General features: G+C 40.6%; 1 protein-coding gene across 4 annotated transcripts in view; it reads right to left on the bottom strand.

Moving 5' to 3' along the window:
* Positions 1-7,594, bottom strand: part of PREX2 (phosphatidylinositol-3,4,5-trisphosphate dependent Rac exchange factor 2) — a 192,221-nt gene extending 184,627 nt beyond the window's left edge. For 2 of the 4 annotated variants that reach the window (XM_052786784.1, XM_052786787.1), the window contains exon 1: positions 7,153-7,594. In XM_052786784.1, the coding sequence (XP_052642744.1) occupies positions 7,153-7,293 (141 nt within the window). In that variant the 5' untranslated portion in view covers positions 7,294-7,594. The remainder of the gene's footprint in view (positions 1-7,152) is intronic. The other 2 variants (XM_052786785.1, XM_052786786.1) reach the window with 2 other exon arrangements.
* Positions 7,595-19,718: the final 12,124 nt, after the last annotated feature.

Genomic DNA, 19,718 nt, shown 5'->3' with positions numbered 1-19,718 from the left:
AATATGCATGAGTATGTAAGTATACAAAGTTATTCAAGATACTTGTATAAAAAGGTAGAGCCTAAATTATTCTAATTATTCATCTAAATTATTATCTTATTCAAGTCTGTATTTCATTCATGGGTAGCCCAATTCCTTTCCAAAGAGGGACATATACTTAACATACAGACACATGGTTATAACCTTCTACGGACTGGCAAGTTGGCCCCACCAGTATCTTAGGTCAACTATAGCCAGTTTGGATTTGTTTATTTTGGCCAAAATACAGTTCCTTTTGGTTTCCAATGTGAAGAACTTCTCAGTTCCTCCTACTGTGTAATACTGTTACTAACTTTGACTTCGTCTTCTTTGACAAAATTGTTGTTCATGCTAAACCTACCAAAAAAATACAAACCAACCTTGGAATGCATAGCTTCAAAGCACCTGGTGTTTTAAAATGGTGAAAAATATTACTACTGAAGAGGGTTGAAAAATATGTCTCCATAAATATTTGAAATCACTGCAAACTGCATACTATTCAACAGCGTTAGGCTGCATGGAGTAACTTAAGTCTGGACATATTGATTGATGGTCCTCTCCAAGTAGTCTCTTCTAAATTAGCAGCTCACATTACAAACTTGTGAAATATATGTGGCAGGAGAGTTAGGACTGAGCTATAAGGCAGAGCAAAAGAACAACTGGAACACTGCAAATATGATGATATTTATAAATACAGATAAATCAAGAAGTTGTAAAACACCCCGAAGCATATCATGGTCTTTAGCATGATACGTCTTAGTCTACAGTAAGTCTTAGGAACAGAGAAGTTTCTTAAATGCTATGAAACAAAAATTTCTCCTTTCAGTATTTTAGACTTTTCACTGAACAGCTAAAGAAACCACCTTTCTTCTTAAAGAGTAGCTTTTCAAAATATAGTCTAAGTACCTCTGACAGCAGTAAGAGCAAAACCATTGAAAAGTATGAAACATCTGTCTAGAGTATAGTGGAGTCTAAGTCCAAACAAGGTAAGATATGCACTTGAAAATTCTTCTGAAAAAACTCTGCTTTTTGCCATTGTCACACCTTGCATGAACTCCATGCTCAGCTGGTAGAGATGCAAATAATCTTTCTTGCTAATCCACTCCATAAAGCAAGCATTCAACTTTGGGGGTGGGAGTTACAAAGAAATAAGCAGCTTTTAACCAGTTACCCCTACCCTGATAAAGACCACAGGTGGTGCTATTGATATAGCCAAGCAAAGTCAAATAAGAATAGAATACCACATTCATGTTTTTTGTAACACTTAAGCAAGTTAAAAACAGCAGAAATTGGAAGTGAATGGAAAAGATATTGACTTTCTATGGTAATTGTGTTTGCACTTCCTTTTGACTTTTTATGATGAAGTAGCCATAGAATGTTGTTTTTCTTTTCCTGAAGAGAAAGGAAATCACATAACCTTATCAAAAAATGCAGCCAGCTAAAACCCTTCCCTTCCATTCATTTAAATCTGTTTTATAAAATATAAATGCAATTATGCAAACCATTATGAAGTCACTAATCATTACTGCAATTGAGATACACATATAACATATTTAAGGAGTTGGACTCAATCATCCTTACGGGTCCCTTCCAACTTGAGATATTCTATGATTCTATGATACATACACATAGACACAAAACCAACACACACCCACTGTTATTGTATCAAACTACAGCCATAAAAGATCTTTTAAAATGGTTCTTTTGTGAAAGGCCCAATGCCTCATTTCATCATCTAGCACAACCATTTGAGGAGTTTCAATCCAGGACAAATCTTCTATTGCTGGTCAGGGTTAGTAACACTGAATTTGACTAAAGAGTTACCTGGGGTCTCAATTACTATTAATCACTTGTCCAACAAATTAGTTTGCTCAACCATCAAAGAAATACTTGAGCCAAGAGAAAGGAAAGGCTCAGTGTGGCAGGGAAATACAGATCCTGAGGAGTCACACAGTCACTGAGAAGGCCGGGCCATAAACCTTATAAACAAAATCTCTTTATGCCCATTGAAAAGCAAGGATTCAGCTTCCATTAACAGGGCACACATTTAAAGAAAACAAACCCTTTTTTCACTTTAGTGCAAGCAGAAGAGAGGGGAGAAGACACTCCAGTAGGATCTAATGGAAGTAAAACTGAGATTTGAGAGTTAACTGGCAGAAATGTATATATATTCACAGAAGAAACTCTGTAAGCCATACTATAGTCTACACAATAAACTAGCTTTGCTTTTTCCCCCAGCTGCTTCAAGATCTAACTAGTCACCCCAGCTGAGGCCGTGGCATTTTGGAAGGCTTACACAAGTGCCAACATCTGCTTCTATTCCCATCAACGTCAAATTTGTCAGAACACGAAACTGCACCAGAAAAGCAATCCCTCCCATAGAAAAATAAACTCTACTTCCATGGATATCCCCTGAAGTACCAAGTGTAGCAGATCTATTACATTTCCAATTTCTATTCCAAAATAAAATTTCTTTCCCAAGATATATATACACTTTATTTATTTATTTATATGTATTTACCTGCTATTGTATCTAGCCTATTTCCCTGTAGTGTATCTGCACCCTAATGTTCTTCACGGCCTGGTTTGCCTTTACTGGCCAAACAGTCATTGTACAGCACAATCATAAAAACTAAGCCTTACACCAAGGTACAAGGTGACAAATTAAGCCAGCCACTTCTTGGCAACTCTTTACTATTCAAAACTTTTTAATTTCTCAGCAACTTCTACGCACAGTTTTACTGGTCTCTTTACTACTGCTACATTGAGGGTTCAGGTGAGTACCCTGATTTATACAGTAAGTGAAACCTTATATGAAAACATTAAGCTAATTAAAAAACAAAACAAAACAAAAAAAACAAACCCACAACTTGTTTTTTAAAACATTCATTAAAAAGTCAAATATATTCCACAGCATAAAATTGTGGACCAATGAGAATCTTGGAAAAGCTTATGTAGTTTTACTCCAGTTAGCTAATTATGCTTATAGAGTAAAATAGGAAATTTTCATTACATTTACACAGAGCACACTAAATATACATGCTTTGTCATTTGCTGTTAAGAATGAAATAGATAAGGTACATACTGATAAAGTCACAGATTTTTTTAAAAAAGCATCTTTACCATGAACGCTCAAGGTAATATTAATTACTCAGTTACACAGTTGGATGACACGTAATTATTTTAGACAGAGTAAATATTCACCAACTGTTGCTTTCTCTCCCCCCCAGAAAGTGCATTTTGGTAAAAAAAAAAAAAAAAAAAAAAAAAAAAGATTCTCCTCTATCCTTGCAAGTACAGCTTCTCTTTCATTGGAAAACAAAAATTTCACCATCGGAAGATGATACGATCACCAGAAAGATCAACCAGCAGCAGAAAAATCCCAATTGCTAATTTAGCCAGTGAAGTATCAATAGTTTGTAACAGAAACCTCATATTTTAGCTCATAAAAAACTCCATCTGTAGATAACAGTTTTCAAAGACTTTTTAGCGCCTTAGGTAAATGTTTCCATCGCTAGATTTATTTCTTTTAAGAAATGCTAAATGCTAACAAGAACAAAAATTCTGGTATTGCAATGACACTCCAAATGTTATAATGAAATGTCTGAAGGAAAAGTGTAAGCCTTTCTTTATAATTTCCTGTGCATGCCTCCTGCCTCCAACATTGCTGAGACTACTAGTGGACTTTAGTTTATCCACCTCATGTATGTTTACATACCTCACTCAAATGGGTCCGAAACTGTTATTGCTCAGTATTTCTGATGTCTCAATATACTGTGCTACTCTAGCTTTTTACTGGAAGATTCAGGAGATACGAAAGAATAATATTAATACAACCAGACCTTTCCACTCAGATTTGATCTGTGATGAGTGCAGATTAAAAACAATGTACTGAATTAACACTGCATACAGCCAAAAAGAAGAGGTGAACGAACTCACATGGGAATGACTAGTTGGCTATACCTATCTAATAAAATAATGAATATATTAAAACTTCTGCTTTGCACTTAATAGCCTTGTAGACTTTTGACAGAATATACAAACCAAGCTGCTTCTCACTACCCTGATGATAACTGGAGGATGAAGAATCACAGAGGAGTAGGGGAACAAAAATACTTTAAACAACCAACCAGAAATCGGTCCTCAGTGAGATGCTCTTTAATTCCAATATAAACTGAAGACGCTGAATAAATTTAACATATACTGGACATGTTTCCCGCGCAGGGAAACCAGCAAAGCATTTCCCATGTTGACACACGCCAGGGAAGTCACTTCCTCCTTATAAAGTCTTCATTCTCCAGCCAGCCACAAGCCGTACTAGGCAAAGCCCCGTTTCCCCAACATGACTGCATCAGCAACAGGGCTCTCCTCCTCCTACCATTCCAATAAATCAAGCTTACGCTTCACTTCCAGTCCTGTCCTTATTACATAGTGCCCATTGTGACAGTGTAATTTTGCTTCAGCCGAAGGGGTGGTGCACATTATCAGTTCCCTGCACAAGATCTCATGAAGTACTCAGGCAAATGAGTTAGGTGTAGTATGATGTACGTTACGCTTCCACACAAATCCCACTTCTATGCTGCCCCTTTCCTACACAAGAACAATCAACTGAAGAAAACTGAATTTTTCTGTTCCTTAATTTAACTGCCTCAACAGGGCATATACACAAAATGGAAACTGCAGTCCAAATGGGTGAAAAGTTGGCTCTCTTGCCCACCACTACTACACAAGTGCTAATGTACTTTTCCATATGAAGCATATACATCATAAAAGATTACATTCTGTAACCCCACAGAAGAAATAGGCTCTAACCCTGAAACCACAGGGTTTTTTTCATTTATCTCAGTGAATACTCTGTTCCTCTTAACTACAGTGAAACCAGCAGGTACTCCGTGCAAACTGTTCGGAAGACTATAAATGGCTTCAGCATCTCAATCATAAAAGAAACATGGTTTTCACCACAATGATCTTCACAGACGGTGTCAAGGCGACCTGAAAGCCTAACCCTTAACTTTTATTGGAACTCGGGCTGCCCCTACTTTAACAAGACATCCTGGAAAATAGGATAGGGTTTGGACAGAGAAATATTCAGTGCGGGGACCCCACACTGGTGATAGGGGGGTCACTTCAGACTAGCTCTAGTCTAGTCCCAGGAACTACACACTCATTAGCAGCCAGATGTGCTCCTACTGAAAACCTTCCAGTTCACTTCCATCCAAAAGGAACCCAGGCTGTGTGCCCCAAGACCACCTCATGATGTGAAACAAAGTAAGCTAGGATAGTGTTTGTATCTCAGAAGAGCTCATCCTAGGACTGATAATGGTTTTAAGAAAGGGAACCATAAGCCTAGGACACCTAAATGAGAGGATCTAGCCTCCAGATCAAGAAGTAACCATAGGAACAAGTACAATGATGGTTTTGATGGCTTATGTAAAATAAATGTGACCATCTCCATACTGGCCCTAGTCTAGTGGCCCTGATAAATCCACCACCACAGCTGCTCTCAACAGCAGTCCTAGCACATAGGCCAAAGGAAAGCTCAGAAGTTGTTTTCTCAAACCAAGGCTGAAGTACAGTTAAAACATATGACACTTACCTGTCAAGGATTTACATCTCTGAACTGTCACTTCAACCCTGTTCACAACCATTAATGAATATGAAAAACTTGGCGTAGAACCAGCTATTTAACTCCAGCCCTCCTCCCTTTCTCTGTATGATTTATTTCGATCATCTTGATCCCAACTGCAAAAAGACATATTACTGACTTCAATATTTGGATGCAACTTGAAACACATACAGAGCCTGCTCTTTAGAAGGAGCTGAGCACTTTTTGCTTGAACACCCATATCTGTTATGTCTTAAACTGTAGGGTCCAAAATTAAAGATATTACAAGTTCTTTAAATTTGCTGAAATGATCTAAGACTCTGACATACACCAAATTGGGGGCTTAAGATAAAATATTGAAGAACATTCCTTTAGGATAGGTATTTTTTTTACAATAGGTAAAATCTGAGTGTTAAATGGAAGCACGTAAAACACAATCGCACAGCCACTTTCTCAAAAACATAGACGTTAAACTTGGAAAAAAAAAAAAAAACAGAAAACACATTGGACCATTCACCATTTTTCATGGTTCTGCTGAGGATAAACATATGGAGAAAATAAGCTACTCTGTAGATCTTATTTCACTCCAGTGTCTGTGATTTTATTCTCCCCATCACAGCCAAGCTGAGAATTTCCTCTTTCATGATAATAAGCAGAAAGTCCACAGATCTCAAGGCAGCAAAGCAGGAAGTTTGCAGTTTGAAGGATTTCCCCTCTTCAGTGGGACAGGGGAGGAGAGAAAAGTATGAGGGGGCTACTATGAAATCTTTTACAAACTTAAGCAGCTGATTTGGACATACTTATCTCAACAGGGTCCTCAAGTGATGCTACTGAGGCCACGCGCAAACGAAACGCTGCCCGCATCTGTTCTGTAATAATTTTGTCACTTTGGCTTTTTGAGAGAGTGAAAACTCCTGCCTTTCCGATTAGGGTATTACCCGGCACAAATAATCCTATCAACAGTGACAGTCAGATGTAGAAGGAAGCTAAGACTGCTGCAACACAGCTCTCCCCAGAACGTGCTACCTTCCCAGCTGACCCTGTATCACAAGACAGGAGTTAACACCACATGTGGCTTTAATGCCAAGCAGCTGCTGCACACCAGCACCCCCTCCGTCCTCCTCCTCACCCCCCTGGACTATCGCAAGTAATGGAACTGCAGCGCCCTGTAATCAACACGAGCCCCCACACCCACGGCAGACCTGAACCCAAACACGTTACCCCCGTAGCTTCCATGCCCGGAGAAGCGAGGTCACCAGTCCAGGCTCTCCGAGGAGGGGGGCCGTGGGGGCACGACCCCTCCCCAGCCCGTTCAAAACCTGTTACTCCCTCTCCCTCTTAAGCAAAACCGGCCGCCCCGCACAGCTCGGGGCGGAAAACCCTCTCCCGGCCGCGGGTCGCGCCGTGGCCGGCGGCAGCCCGCCCCGCTCCCCGCGGTGGGCGCCGCCTTCGCCGCGCAGCAGCGGGGCCGCCGGGCGAGGCGAGGCGAGGCCCCCCCACTCCGCGCCGCTCCGCGCCCCGCCGCTCACCGACACCAGGAACTCCAGCGTCCCCACGTAGTCCCGCTCGGTCTTGAGCAGCTCGTTGAGGACGCAGACGCGCAAGCGAAGCTGCTTCTCCAAGTCCTTGCCGCTTTCCCCCTTGCCTTCCCCTTTGCTTTCCTCTGTCATGGTGCAGCGAAGAAGAACGGTGCTCCCAGCCCGGCGCCTTTCCCGGCTGCAGGCAGCGCTGCCTGAGCGCCCCGGCACTGCGCTGCGGACAAGGACAACAAAAGACCCCGCGAAGTTACACAGCGGGGCCGGGCTCCGGCCGGTCCCCAGCCGCGCAGCAGCCTCAGCCCCTTCTCACCCAGCTCCAGCAGCGGCCCGAGGTCCGGAGGCGAGGAGCCAGCCCAGTGCGTGCTCCTTTCCCGTCAGGAAAGGGACACAGCCTGGAGGAAACGAGCGGTCACTGGTTCCCAGCTCGCCCTGTTAGCTGAGAGGTTGGAAAGCCTCCGCAGCAGCACAGACTTGGACATTAATCAAAAGCTTTGTATCCATGTGACTCCAACCCCTTCCCCCCCCCTCCCCCCTTCGCTAAATCTCAGGAAAAAGGAAAGGAAACAACTTGAGGGAAGATTGCGTGCCAGCAGCTGCCTGTTTCACACACAAGCTGCGAGCTCCAGTTTGAGGCTAATTGGAGATCTCTAACAACAGAGCACAAGAATTATAAAAATGTCCCAGCAAGCTGGCTGGCCAGGGAATCAGCGGTTGTTTTTGTTTTGCTTTAATCATCACCAAAAGAGCCACTTCAACTTCCCCTTCCACACCTTCCCACGAGACATATATTACCATACATACACTGATGTGTATTACAAATACGTGCTTTGATATTCTTCTGAACAAACACACAGAGCTAAGCGTGTGCCTGTGCTAAGCAAGTACAAACAGTACATTTGACAATAGGTACAGAAAAGTTCTTCTGAGATAGGGGATTTTTTAGGGGTTTTCTGGTTACTGAAACAAGGTGGTATAAAATCCCACACAGTTTTCCAGTCTGCATTGGAAGTTCAGAGTTGCATGATACATTAAAAGAGTAAAAAAGAATTCAGTAGCCTTTTCAAACAGTTACCAAAGAAGTATATAGCTACTTTATACAAGAGGAACTGATTTCTTGAAAACTGAAATATGTCAGCACACTACCAAGTGAATTTTGAAACCACTGATGAAAGCTGAAGGCTTCTCTAGCTAGCTCTTCGATCGGTGACTGGAAAGAAAATCCAGGTATTCAACTTCAAGATTACATATCAAAGTATTTTTCCAAACCTGCAACATCCTAAAAGGAAGGAGTGAAATGGAAACCAGGGTGTAAAACTCTTCTACAGCCACAGTACAAGCTGAGGCAGCAAGGAGAGTCCTTACTGGAAGACAATAAGCAAAGGCATTTGTGCTCTGATAACTAGACATCGTCTAGTTGTTTGCCTCAGACATCTACTGGGAAATAGACAATACAGTTCCCACAAAATGTTTCTCAAAGAGCTGAAATAAAAAAGCCCGTTTCTCTGAACGTGTCCTACTTCCCCGCATCCCCCCCTTCCCAAACACACACAGCTCCCTCACATAAAACCTAGGCAAGTAGCAGCAGTTGCTGTGACTGGTTCTGCTATGTGTATCCTGATCAGCCATTTATGCACATGCAGACTAGCCTGCAAGCTTGCCTACAGACCTCAAAGGGTAACTCTTCCCTCAATGGGATGCTAGTTTGGGACTCTCATTCCAAAAACAGCCACTGATTTTCATTAAAATCAGAACTTCATGGTTTTGAGGACCTCACTCCCCTGACAAATCTGCTTCAAATGCACTGACAGGTTCAAAACAGACTGGGGCAGAAAAGCCAGCACCATCCAATCACTGAAGCTTGTTTCCTTAGGAAACCTGTCTACAATAGACAACCTGTCTGATGATTAGCTAGAAACTTTCTTACCTGCTCAGGTGGGCTTTACCAGTGAGGCACAGAACCAAAGTCCCAAAGCTTTGTGGCATCTGCCCTGATCCTATAGAGGAGATGACGTGCTTCACACTTGCTTGCACTAGCACCAAGAAAGCTGATGCTATTGTGGAAAGGCCAAAAAAAGTGATGCACTGAACCCCATGATGAAGTTTTCACAAGTGATAACCAGCAAATGGATCCAAAAACCACTGGAGTAGAACACCAAGCTACCACTCTCCCACTCCTAAACACATGTGGGTGCCCTTTCTCAGGCAGTCATAGCCCGATGCTTCAACCTAGTTAAATTTCCTGTCAGCATGTACCCTCTCTGTCTTTTAGGAGAGCAGAAATAAGTGACGGCTACAGTTTCTGATTTCAGACATTCCCCTTTGCTTCAGCCATGTGCCATTAGTTTTCACAACCCACATGCACACGCACAGACCTAGGTGAAGGCTAAAAGAGGCAGGAGCAGCAGCTTACTGTCTTTTTCTTCCCCATCATCTATAGCAGTAAGAATCCCTTCCCTTCAAATGTTTGTTATCTCATTGCCAGGAGACCTTAAAGCCTAAGTGATCCTTGTCCCAGTTTATACTCTTGCTGTCCTCACGCAACTAATTCTTGTTCCTTCATTCAGGCAAGCAGCTCCAGCTATTTGAACCAGCAAAAGCACAACTGACAACACTGAAGAGATTTTTATGACTCACTTAAGGCCACTGAACCCAGCAAAGCCCACAGCTGATATGCAGTGTTAGGAAAAGTAGTTCTAAGTACCAGACACAATCTATGGAAAATATATATGCATACACGCTTAGCCAATTTTCCTGACAACCTGCTCGAAGTACTAAAGACAAGGGCAAATTACTCTTTTCCCCCTAGTTTCAGGAAAAAGATGAATTGCTCCAGTTTCATTACACCAAAATTGGAAAAAATAATAAAACGAAAGAAAGGTAGAGCATACACACAAGATGAAAAATGTCAGCTCAAACAAAATGTTGTAAGCAACCAAAGAGCAGATTTTACACTGTGATGATGAGGGAACCTGACTAGTAGATAGCACTACCTGTCTTAATTACAGAAACAAGTTATATAAAACAGTATACTGATTATGCTAGCATGTGAGAGCGTGCAATTCTTGCTCCCTATGGGGAAAGCTACAGGTTTGGAGAAACTGTACCCGTGGGATGCTATAACTTTGGAATACAACAAGAACTATTTCGGTCCAAGGGTAATTGAGGGCCAAGTTTGAACTCCATTTAGAGTCCTGTTGAAAAAAATATGGCACCACACAACTTTTGGCCTATTCACAAAGCCACGTAATTGAGGATGGATGGATGGGATCTCTCAAGATCATCAGGCCAACTCCGCTGCTCAAGCAGGGTGGGTCACCTTTCTTGCACAGGGCAGCAGGACAGGTTGTCCAGCTGGGTTTTGAGATGGAGACTCCACAGCCTGTCTGGGAAACCTGTGCCAGTGTCTAGCCAGTATTCTACAGTAAAAAGAAGTCTTCTCTTGTGTTCAAACAGAACTTCATTTTTGTAAATTTGTGCCCATTACTTTTTGTCATGTCAGTATGCACTACTGAGAAGAGTTTGGCTCCCTCTTCTTTATTCCCTCCCATCAAGCATTTAGAAACATTGATCAGACTGCCCATGGACCTTCTCATCTGCAGGCTAAACAGTCCCAGCTCTTTCAGCTTCTCCTCATATGCAAGATCCTCCATTCCCTTAATCATCTTTGTGGTCCTATCTGATGACCTGGAACAAGTTTCCAGGTATTAAAACCCTTATGCATGACAGATGGTAGTAATTAAACTTCATCGATCTGCCATGACATTTGTGTAGTCTAATGGAAAACCACATGGATTTGTTTCTGTATTGCTACTGAACGATGGCTGTCAGTGCAAGACAGTACCAGTATCACACACGAATGAAATCAAACATTCTGCAGGGCATATTATCTTGTATCACAGCACTGTAAAGGACTCTTCAGTCCAGCTGGGAATTTAAATTTGTCTTCTTTTCAGTGAAAGCTGAAATATGTTTCTGAAGCTGTATCAATAGATGGTATAGCTTACTTTGCAGGCTGCTCACCAACACTGAAGACTTCTTTGTCCAAGGTTAGTTTTCCTGAAGGACAAAAAACAGGGACAGACTAACAGAAGCCAACCATTTCTACTCCCCTTGTAGAAAACACTACTGGGAGTCCCTTTTCTCCAGGTAATACTAATAATGCAGCAATTTCTCCCACTCTAACCTGCCTAAACAGTCCATGCAATGCAGAAATGGCTATCAAAGCTAAAACTAGCCATTTTCCTGAAGCAATCTTCACTACCAGAATTTAAAAAAAAAAAAAAAAAAGAATTCTTAAGAGACCCACCCAAGAAACATGATTAACAAGCAACACTAAAAAAATTCACCTGAATAAAAACAGTTTGTTTACAGGTGGCTCTAATACCATACTGAGCAATGAAAACGTTAGTATCTAAGGGACTAGCTGTAAACTGTCATGAAGTAAGTGTTGGGGGTTGAGTAGAGGAAGGAGTTCACTTTTGACACATTGCTGTCTGCTCATTCACCACAGAGTTTACATTAAAGCAGCTTTGCAGCCACAGGTTTTAAAGAGAAGTCATTATTTGTACAGAATGGACCAAAATAATCAGTTCTGTAATCTTCCTTTATGGCATTTTTGAAGGAAGATGGAGGTACTTTAACCACAAAGACATTTAAATGGCCCCAAGCCCTGTAAGTTTGTGGAGGCAAAGCAATGTAATCATCAACATAATGCTTACAGTGAGCTCATATAATCAAAAGATTTCTGCAGGTATTCTGAATACCAGCTGGTCCCCCCAAAAACCCAGACTTTTTTTACCCCAAACTGCTGCAATATTACTTTCCAAGTATGAACGCACCGGACTTCACCACACAGTCTTTCCACAAGCCTCTAATAATGGTGCATATCTATCTGCAAGGCTTTCAACCATTTTATTCCCACCAGCACAAAGGACACGGCAAACATCTGTAGTAAACAAAATCTCAACATTCAGCTTTACTTAGCATGTAAAGAACTACTGCATGATCCAGATCTGATTTATCCAAAAATAAATCTAAAAGTATATATATAGCTTATAACTCTTAAGAAAAAAGGGGTGATTAGTAATTCAATTAGAGGCGTGTATTTGACTTCCCCTATAAAAAATCAATTGTACCTTTAAGAAATCCTGCAGCAAGAAGCCACGTAAGTCTTATAATGGCAAGTGATCACTATAGATAGTTTTTCTTCAGAAGAATATCCAGCATGAGCCAGCACATCTCCAGAACCTCAAGACAGGAGTACAGTTAGTTCATGTACCTTTTGCATTTAAATTGGTATTAAAAGAACATGAACTAACACAAATACATGGCAAGATCCCCTCATGAAACTCTAGTTAGTCCAGGAAGAAACTGACCTTACATGGAGCCAGCATGACAAAGTAAAAATAGTCTCCACAAGGTTCAACACCAGCTTAGTGTACCTTGATAAAAGCTATTTAAACTAAAACCTCACCTTATGTAGTATCTAAGCAGAAGGACAGAATGGGCAGCTGCAGACAATTACTCCACCTCATTTTCAAGAGGACACCTGATTACAGCTTCTTTACACTAGACATTTAGCAACCTTTTTAAAAGCTGATAGAAAATGGAAGCAAAATTAATTATAAACCATGCAAGCTGAAATAAGCTGAATACAATTTACACAAGTAATCTGAAAAAAACCTCCCACATCTTAGTGAGAAATAAAACAAATTAACTTCAGAGTATACAAAGTCTTTCATGTTGCTAGCCAGATTTATATCACTGGGTTCTCCATGGGAAAGAAACCATAACTGATCAATTAAAACACCTTTTTGATCTGCTCATGGGAGCTCTGCAGAACAACAAAACAGAGATTGAGAAGCAGGGCTTTATGTCGAAACCACGTCTTTGACTTTGGATAACAGACAGTAAAACAAAACTTGGTATGAAGGAAAGTGTAATGAATTTCCATTTGGTTCACTTTAGGGTAAAAAGAAAAACAATCTTCTTATGATAAGAACCCAATCATGAGCTTTCAGGAGGAATGTTAGCTGATGTACAGTGAGTTCTCCAAAAACAATAGCATGTTTGTTTGTTTATAGTTAATCAGAGGACAGTAACTCATCAATAAGTTTCCAGCACTAGAGGTTGAACTATTATATAAACATGCCCAACTATTTGGCAGTATTTAGAAGGTGGAAAGAACATTAGATTCATCAGCTAGCACAAGCTAGAAGACAGGCACATCTGACTTTCACAGGCATCCTTTGTACCTTGGCAAGTACATGACATGTAGACCCACTTGAAAGTACTCTTTCACTCAGCTTGAAATACCTGTGATACAAGAGGTAATTTTGTCACATCTAAAAGTAAGGAACTTTTGTCCCTCCAAGCGCAAAGACTCACTACTGTTACTCAGAGACTAATACATTAAATATTTTATTTAACAAAATCATTGTTTTGCTGTTCAAAAAGCTGAATTTTTCTCAAGTTTTTTAATACTCTTGCTCTAGTACAATGACTTAGAAGGGTTTTTTTCATCTTTTTTCAAAGCATAAAGTTGATCAGTAATGCCTCTAGTCATTGCATATGCAGTGTATGGTACTGTCAATACTTGCTGAAAATCTTAAATTAAGCAAGGCCACTAATTAAGTTAAAAAATTTTCTGTCTTGCTTTAATTGCTGGATGAAGTGATGCAGGAGCCTCAAATATCAATCAGTTGAAAGCCCAAGACAAAAAAACCAAAAACCAAACCAAACCAAACCAAAACAAAAAAACCAACACTCAATTCCTACTTCATCAGAAATTATTTTTTATGCTCACAAATGTGTGTTTTAGAGAGAAGGTAGGGAGCAGACAAGGAGAGGTAACATAAAGCAGATGTCCAGAAGCAAGCTATACATACATGTAAGCAGAACACAAGTCACACTGGTAATACCAGCACAAAACCAACAGCATTTGACTGGTCTCAAGATTTCCATTTTGTTTTAAGTAACTGATACTTGCACTGTATCTCTTTGCCTCTGCCAAAGCAACAGTAAATAGAGACTGTTCAAGTTATGATGTGCTATAAGGTATGTGGCAGTTAAGCTTCTTTTTTCTCCTAGTTTCTTTTGCCATGCAACAACTTGCAAAGATAATAAAAAACAGCTGAGATACTGAGTTCACTGGTTAAAGTTGAAAGTACAGAACAAACTGCCATTATACTCCAGAGATTTAAAGTTGCTGATACCCAAAGCAGATATTTTGTATTTCCAACCCCTCAGAGAGTACAAGAGCGGAGAGAGTAATATTTTGAAACCGTTATGAATTAGGGGTTCTAGCAAGACCTATCAATCAAGAAAAGATAAACTTTAAACTAAACTGAAAAATTAATTTGAATTTTATTATGGTTGACGCATTTTCTTTATGAAGGAGCTGAAAGAATGATAACTATTACAGAGAAATCTAAATATGTTCTTCCCTAGGCAGGATTGGTACTGTCAGAAGATGAAGATTCTGCCAAAATGAATCCTTTAAAAATCTTTTTTTTATTAGAGATTATTACCAGAAAAGCAGAGTAAGACTGGACATGCCCAGAAAGCATGACCAAGTACAGCAGAGTATTACAGTATTCATTTGCTAGAAGGTTTTTATATGAAGAACTGAAACAATTCCATTTGTAAAAGCAGGTGTTAAAAAAAAATCTGAATGGTAAGTTTACTGCAGTGGCAACTTACTGTTTTATAGCAAGATATTTCACAGACAAATATGATTTGTATGTTCTGATGTTCTCTGTTCATTTGTCCAAACAGGGAAAAAGCCAAGGCTCTGCAGTCCAAGCCATGTGCTTTAACCACGAAACAACATGACACAAGGTTAGATCATCAGCTGACATAAATCACTGCAATTCCATTAATTTCACTGACCATTAAAGACTCAAATGAAATACGGACTAGCAGTCTAACCCTAGTTGAACTATCACCCATTTATTTTAGCTATGTACGTGAAAAAGAACAAACATATTACAGTGGAGTTGCAGTAGTTATTTGGAGGCAGAAATGTTTTTTTTTTACAGCATGTTCCTAATATACTTTTCTTCTCTGGAAAGGTAGGAGAAGGACAGAAAACATTAAAAAACAAAATAGAAAATCACTACCAAAAAAATCTATGAACTAAACAACCACACACAGATTCCTTCATAAATATACTTAGTTCTTCAACCATAAAAGGGTAACACATTAATATTAAATGTTTGTAGAATAGTTGAAATAGAACATGATAATTTGCTCCGAGTCATTTTCTTTTTAACCTTCCCTTTCACTTCTACCTATCATAATAACATATATGACTTTATCGATATATTCACATCATTTGCCCCCAGGGAGCTATAAAATGTCAGCTATATCCATACAAATTTCTTTCAGGCAAGACAGATTGAACAAGGATGCATAACTTTTTTGTAAAAAGAAGACAAACTTCTTCATGCAGCTCCTCTGTCTTCCAGGATTTTGTTTTCATAACACAGCCATTTTGATATATCACTTTAAAAACTGACAATTTACTTACAAAAATGAGATTTAAGCTGGAAATACAGAACTAATTTTATACAGTAGAAAGTGAAAAGATTCACTATTATGCTTACTTCTACTGAGTTTAACCTAAACATCTAGATCTTGCAGTCAAGTCATACTGACTAAACTCCAATGTTTCTTCAGATTTTTTTTCCTAGTTTGTGCATATGTGACACTACAAAACTAGGTTACATTGCGGGTGGAAGGATCTCAGCCTATCAATAATCACAGCTTTCCTCCTTGGTTGATGTTCCTCCAGAAGCCTCTGATGCACAAAACTAGAATCTTTTGACCGTAAGTTTTTCCACTTTTTCACAGTTTCCTGCACTGACTACACACTTCTGAGACTCTTGTGTTTATTTTTTAGAAGCTGCTTCTGTGTAGATTTTAACCTGATCTTTATGGTATGATCCAAGTGACTACCACTCAGGCATTAAGCAACATGACTGGGATCTGGTACATGTTTATTCTCTTAGCCTTCCTTTAAGGGAAAAGGCCTATGCTGTTAAGTGTTAAGGTTGGGATTAAAAAAATTAAGTAGCAACACAGAAATACTGCTATTTACAATGGAGGAAGGACAGTCAAAGCAACACTCCTTGCACTTCAGGCAGAAACTGGTTAAGATAACAACATTCCCCAATTTTGGGACAAGTTAATGGCAGCCCTTTGAGACTATGAGAAAGTTTCTTTTTTTTTTTTTCACATGTACAACTAATAATACAAGTGTTTAAGAAATACTTTGGCTAGGTAAATCTAGACTGTGAGGCTATGTCTCTCTTCCCTGCACCAGGGGACCAGATCTGCATGGTTTTATCTGTAGCTTTAAAATCCCTTTTGCCTGGTCCCTGTACCAGGGCTTTGGAAGGAAGTACAAGAACTGTTACAGTAACATATAATGAAAAAATCACATGGGTGGAAGGGACCTCTGGAGCATTTCTAGATCAAACATCATGCTCAAAGCACGTACAGTTAGAGCAGGCTGCGCAGCTGAGTTTTTAATCTACTACTCTGGGCAACCTGCTCCAGTGTTTCACTGCTCCTGTGGGGTTTTTTCCCCTTGTAGAGTCAGCATTTTCAATGTTCTAACTTGTGTCTGTTGCCCCTCATCCTTCCACTGCGCAACTCTGAGAAGATTGTGGCTCCATCTCTCCACACCTTGCTGTTCATGGAGTTACAGAGAGCAGCACCACCACCGCCTGCTCTTTTAAAGGTTGAACAAACCCAGCTGGTTCTCTCAGCCCCTCCTCATACATCATATTGTCCAGCCCTATAAGTTTCATGTTGGGTCTCTGCTGGACTCATTCCAATGTCAATGCCTCTGGTACTGGGGAGCCCAAAGCTGGGAACAGTGCTCCAACAGCAGTCTCTGAAGTGCCAGACACAGGGGAAGAATCACTTCTTCAACCTGCTGGCTACACTCTTGGGCTCATACTCAGCCCAGTATGACATCCGTCACTGAATAACTTCTCCTTATGAAGGGAGTGCAGGACTTGCTGACTAGGCTGATTTTAAAACACTTTTGTTCTGCCAAGAAGCAATGCAACCTGAACCAGAGCCAAGTGGTGTCTCAATATTAATCTCCTCTTGGTTATCAGCTAAGTTTAGCATCATACTATGGCTAACAGAAGTGTTAAAGGTTAGCAGCAGTATAATGCCTCTCTGAGACAAAAGCTTACTAGATGCGGGATATAAACATGCCTGCCAGTGACAGCACACTGATTTATGAGTGCTGAAAAATCAGTAATTTGAATAAAAGCTAGGTTTGGAACAGCAACCATTTATGGCCATCCATAAAGGCTGTGTAGCAACAAGTGAAGTAAGGCAGCCATGGGAATGGATGATTGGGAATTTCCTGTGGAAGTAGCATTTTTATTTTCCACAGTAAGAATTCCCACTCAGCCACTATGATATTGTTTGGAATCTAGAAAGTTTCCTGTACAGGTGCTCCACGAATGCTGGAAGGAACTGCAGAAATGTTTGTGCGGCTAAACAGCACACAAACACATTCTGTCAACAACATGAAATCACAATTTAAAAAAATGTTTCAATATACTGATGAAAACACATGGCTCACTGGCCAAGAAGCAGTGAACTAAGAACTGAATCTGGAGTTTAACACTGATTAGTTGTGTAAGCTCTATTAAGTCATTCCACTACATGCACCTCTGGGTTCTTACCAGCTATTAGCTCCATTTACACACTTGAATACCACTAACCCTCAAACCAATATAGGCCTTTTTTTTTTGGCAGCTGTTATGTTTTCATAGGCCTTCCTAACTCACACTTCCTTGCTCACATAATGTCAAAAATACCTGGTGGTATTTCCACAAAGTACCTCCCACTGAAAGGAGACACAAATTTGCTGCTCTTGTAAAGTGGAAGTATCAGTGAAGGGCAGCTCTCTTACACTAGTGGGAATTTCACTGTAGGAGACTAAACAGTAACACCCCTGCAAATCAGTGTGAATTGTAATATCTGATAGGTTTTCCCTTCCCAGACAAAATAATTTATTCTGTTAGGGTAATAATGTTGCCTCAATATTTATCATTTCCATTATTTTTCAAATGACTGCAATACATAAGATTTTATTTTTACTTTACAAAGGAGTTTATATACAGCTGTAGCACAGCTGTAAGATCTGCTGTCCCAGCGAGTTATCACAGATTTGCATACCACTTGCTAGTGCAGTTGGCTTCCCTGTGAGACAGTGGCATACAGCTCTGGTACTTGACACTATGAATGCTTAATAACTCTGGATGCAGGATTTGGACTTCCAGCAAAGACTGGTGAAACAGAGGTTTATCCAGCAAATGACAAGAATGATTGCAGAGTTTGATTTGAGGAGCTGAGCAGTATCTTTATATGGAAAAATCTTTATAAGATTCAGAGTAATAAGCCCAGGATGGTCATGTCACTTGTAGGATGAAGAAGTTGAGCCACTTCCAAGGTACAGCTTCAAAACCCAAGGCTTGCACTCCTTTTGGTAGAGAATATCCTTTTTATTGTGTCATTCTTTGATAAACCATGACACATTTGGTAATACGTGAACTTCATCTGGTATCATTACTATATATATCTGGGACTGTTTAGCTTAGACTGGGACTCTGTAGCCTGGAGAAGAGAAGGCTCAGGTTAGGGGGAGGGGCAGATCTCATCAATGTATACACACATGTGAAGGGAGGCTGTAAAGAAGAAGGATCCAAGCTCTTTTCACTGGTGCCCAGTGTCAGGACCAGAGGCAATGGGCACAAACTGAAACACAGGAGGTTCCCTCTGAACATCAGGAAACACTTTTTCACTGTGAGGGTGACCAAGCACTGGCACAGGTTGCCCAGAGAGGTTGTGGAATCTCCATCCTTGGAGATATTCAAGAGTTGTCTGGACATGGTCCTGGGCAACCATCTCTAGGTGGCCCTGCCTGAGGAGGAGGGTTGGACCAGATGACCTCCAGAGGTGCCTTCCCACCTCAGCTATTCTGTGATTCTGTGAACTGCCAGGCTCAGAGGGTTTTGATCACTGGCACAAAGTCCAGGTGCAGGCGAGTTACTAGGTGTATACCTGGGGGCTGACACTGGGTCTAATACTGTTTAACCGCTTCATTAATGATCCAGATGACGAGACAGAGTGCACCCTCAGCAAGCTCACATATGATATAAAACCAGGAGGAGTGGCTGATATACAAGGTCATTGTGCTGCCATTCAGAGTGACCTCAACAGGCTGGAGAAAAAGGCAGAGAAGAACCCATCGAGTTCGACAAAAGGGAATGTGAAGTCCTGCACCAGGGAAGAATAACTCCATGCATCAGCATGCACTGGCAGCCAACCAGTTAGAAAGCAGCTTTGCAGACCTGAGCATTCTGATGGACAAGATTAACATAAGCCAATAATGTGCTGCAGCCCCATGGATAAAACCAGCACGGAGCACAGGAAAAATATAAGAAGAAAGAAGCAGCAAAAGAAAAGAAGGAGCAGCAGAAGGAAACTGCTACACACTGACCCCAACTGCCTGTGCCACGCGTCAT

Source organism: Harpia harpyja, chromosome 5, assembly GCF_026419915.1.
Source record: "Harpia harpyja isolate bHarHar1 chromosome 5, bHarHar1 primary haplotype, whole genome shotgun sequence".
NCBI classification, from domain to species: Eukaryota; Metazoa; Chordata; class Aves; order Accipitriformes; family Accipitridae; genus Harpia; species Harpia harpyja.
The sequence above is the reverse complement of the archived record's forward strand: the minus strand, read 5'-3'. Positions and strand labels throughout refer to the sequence as shown.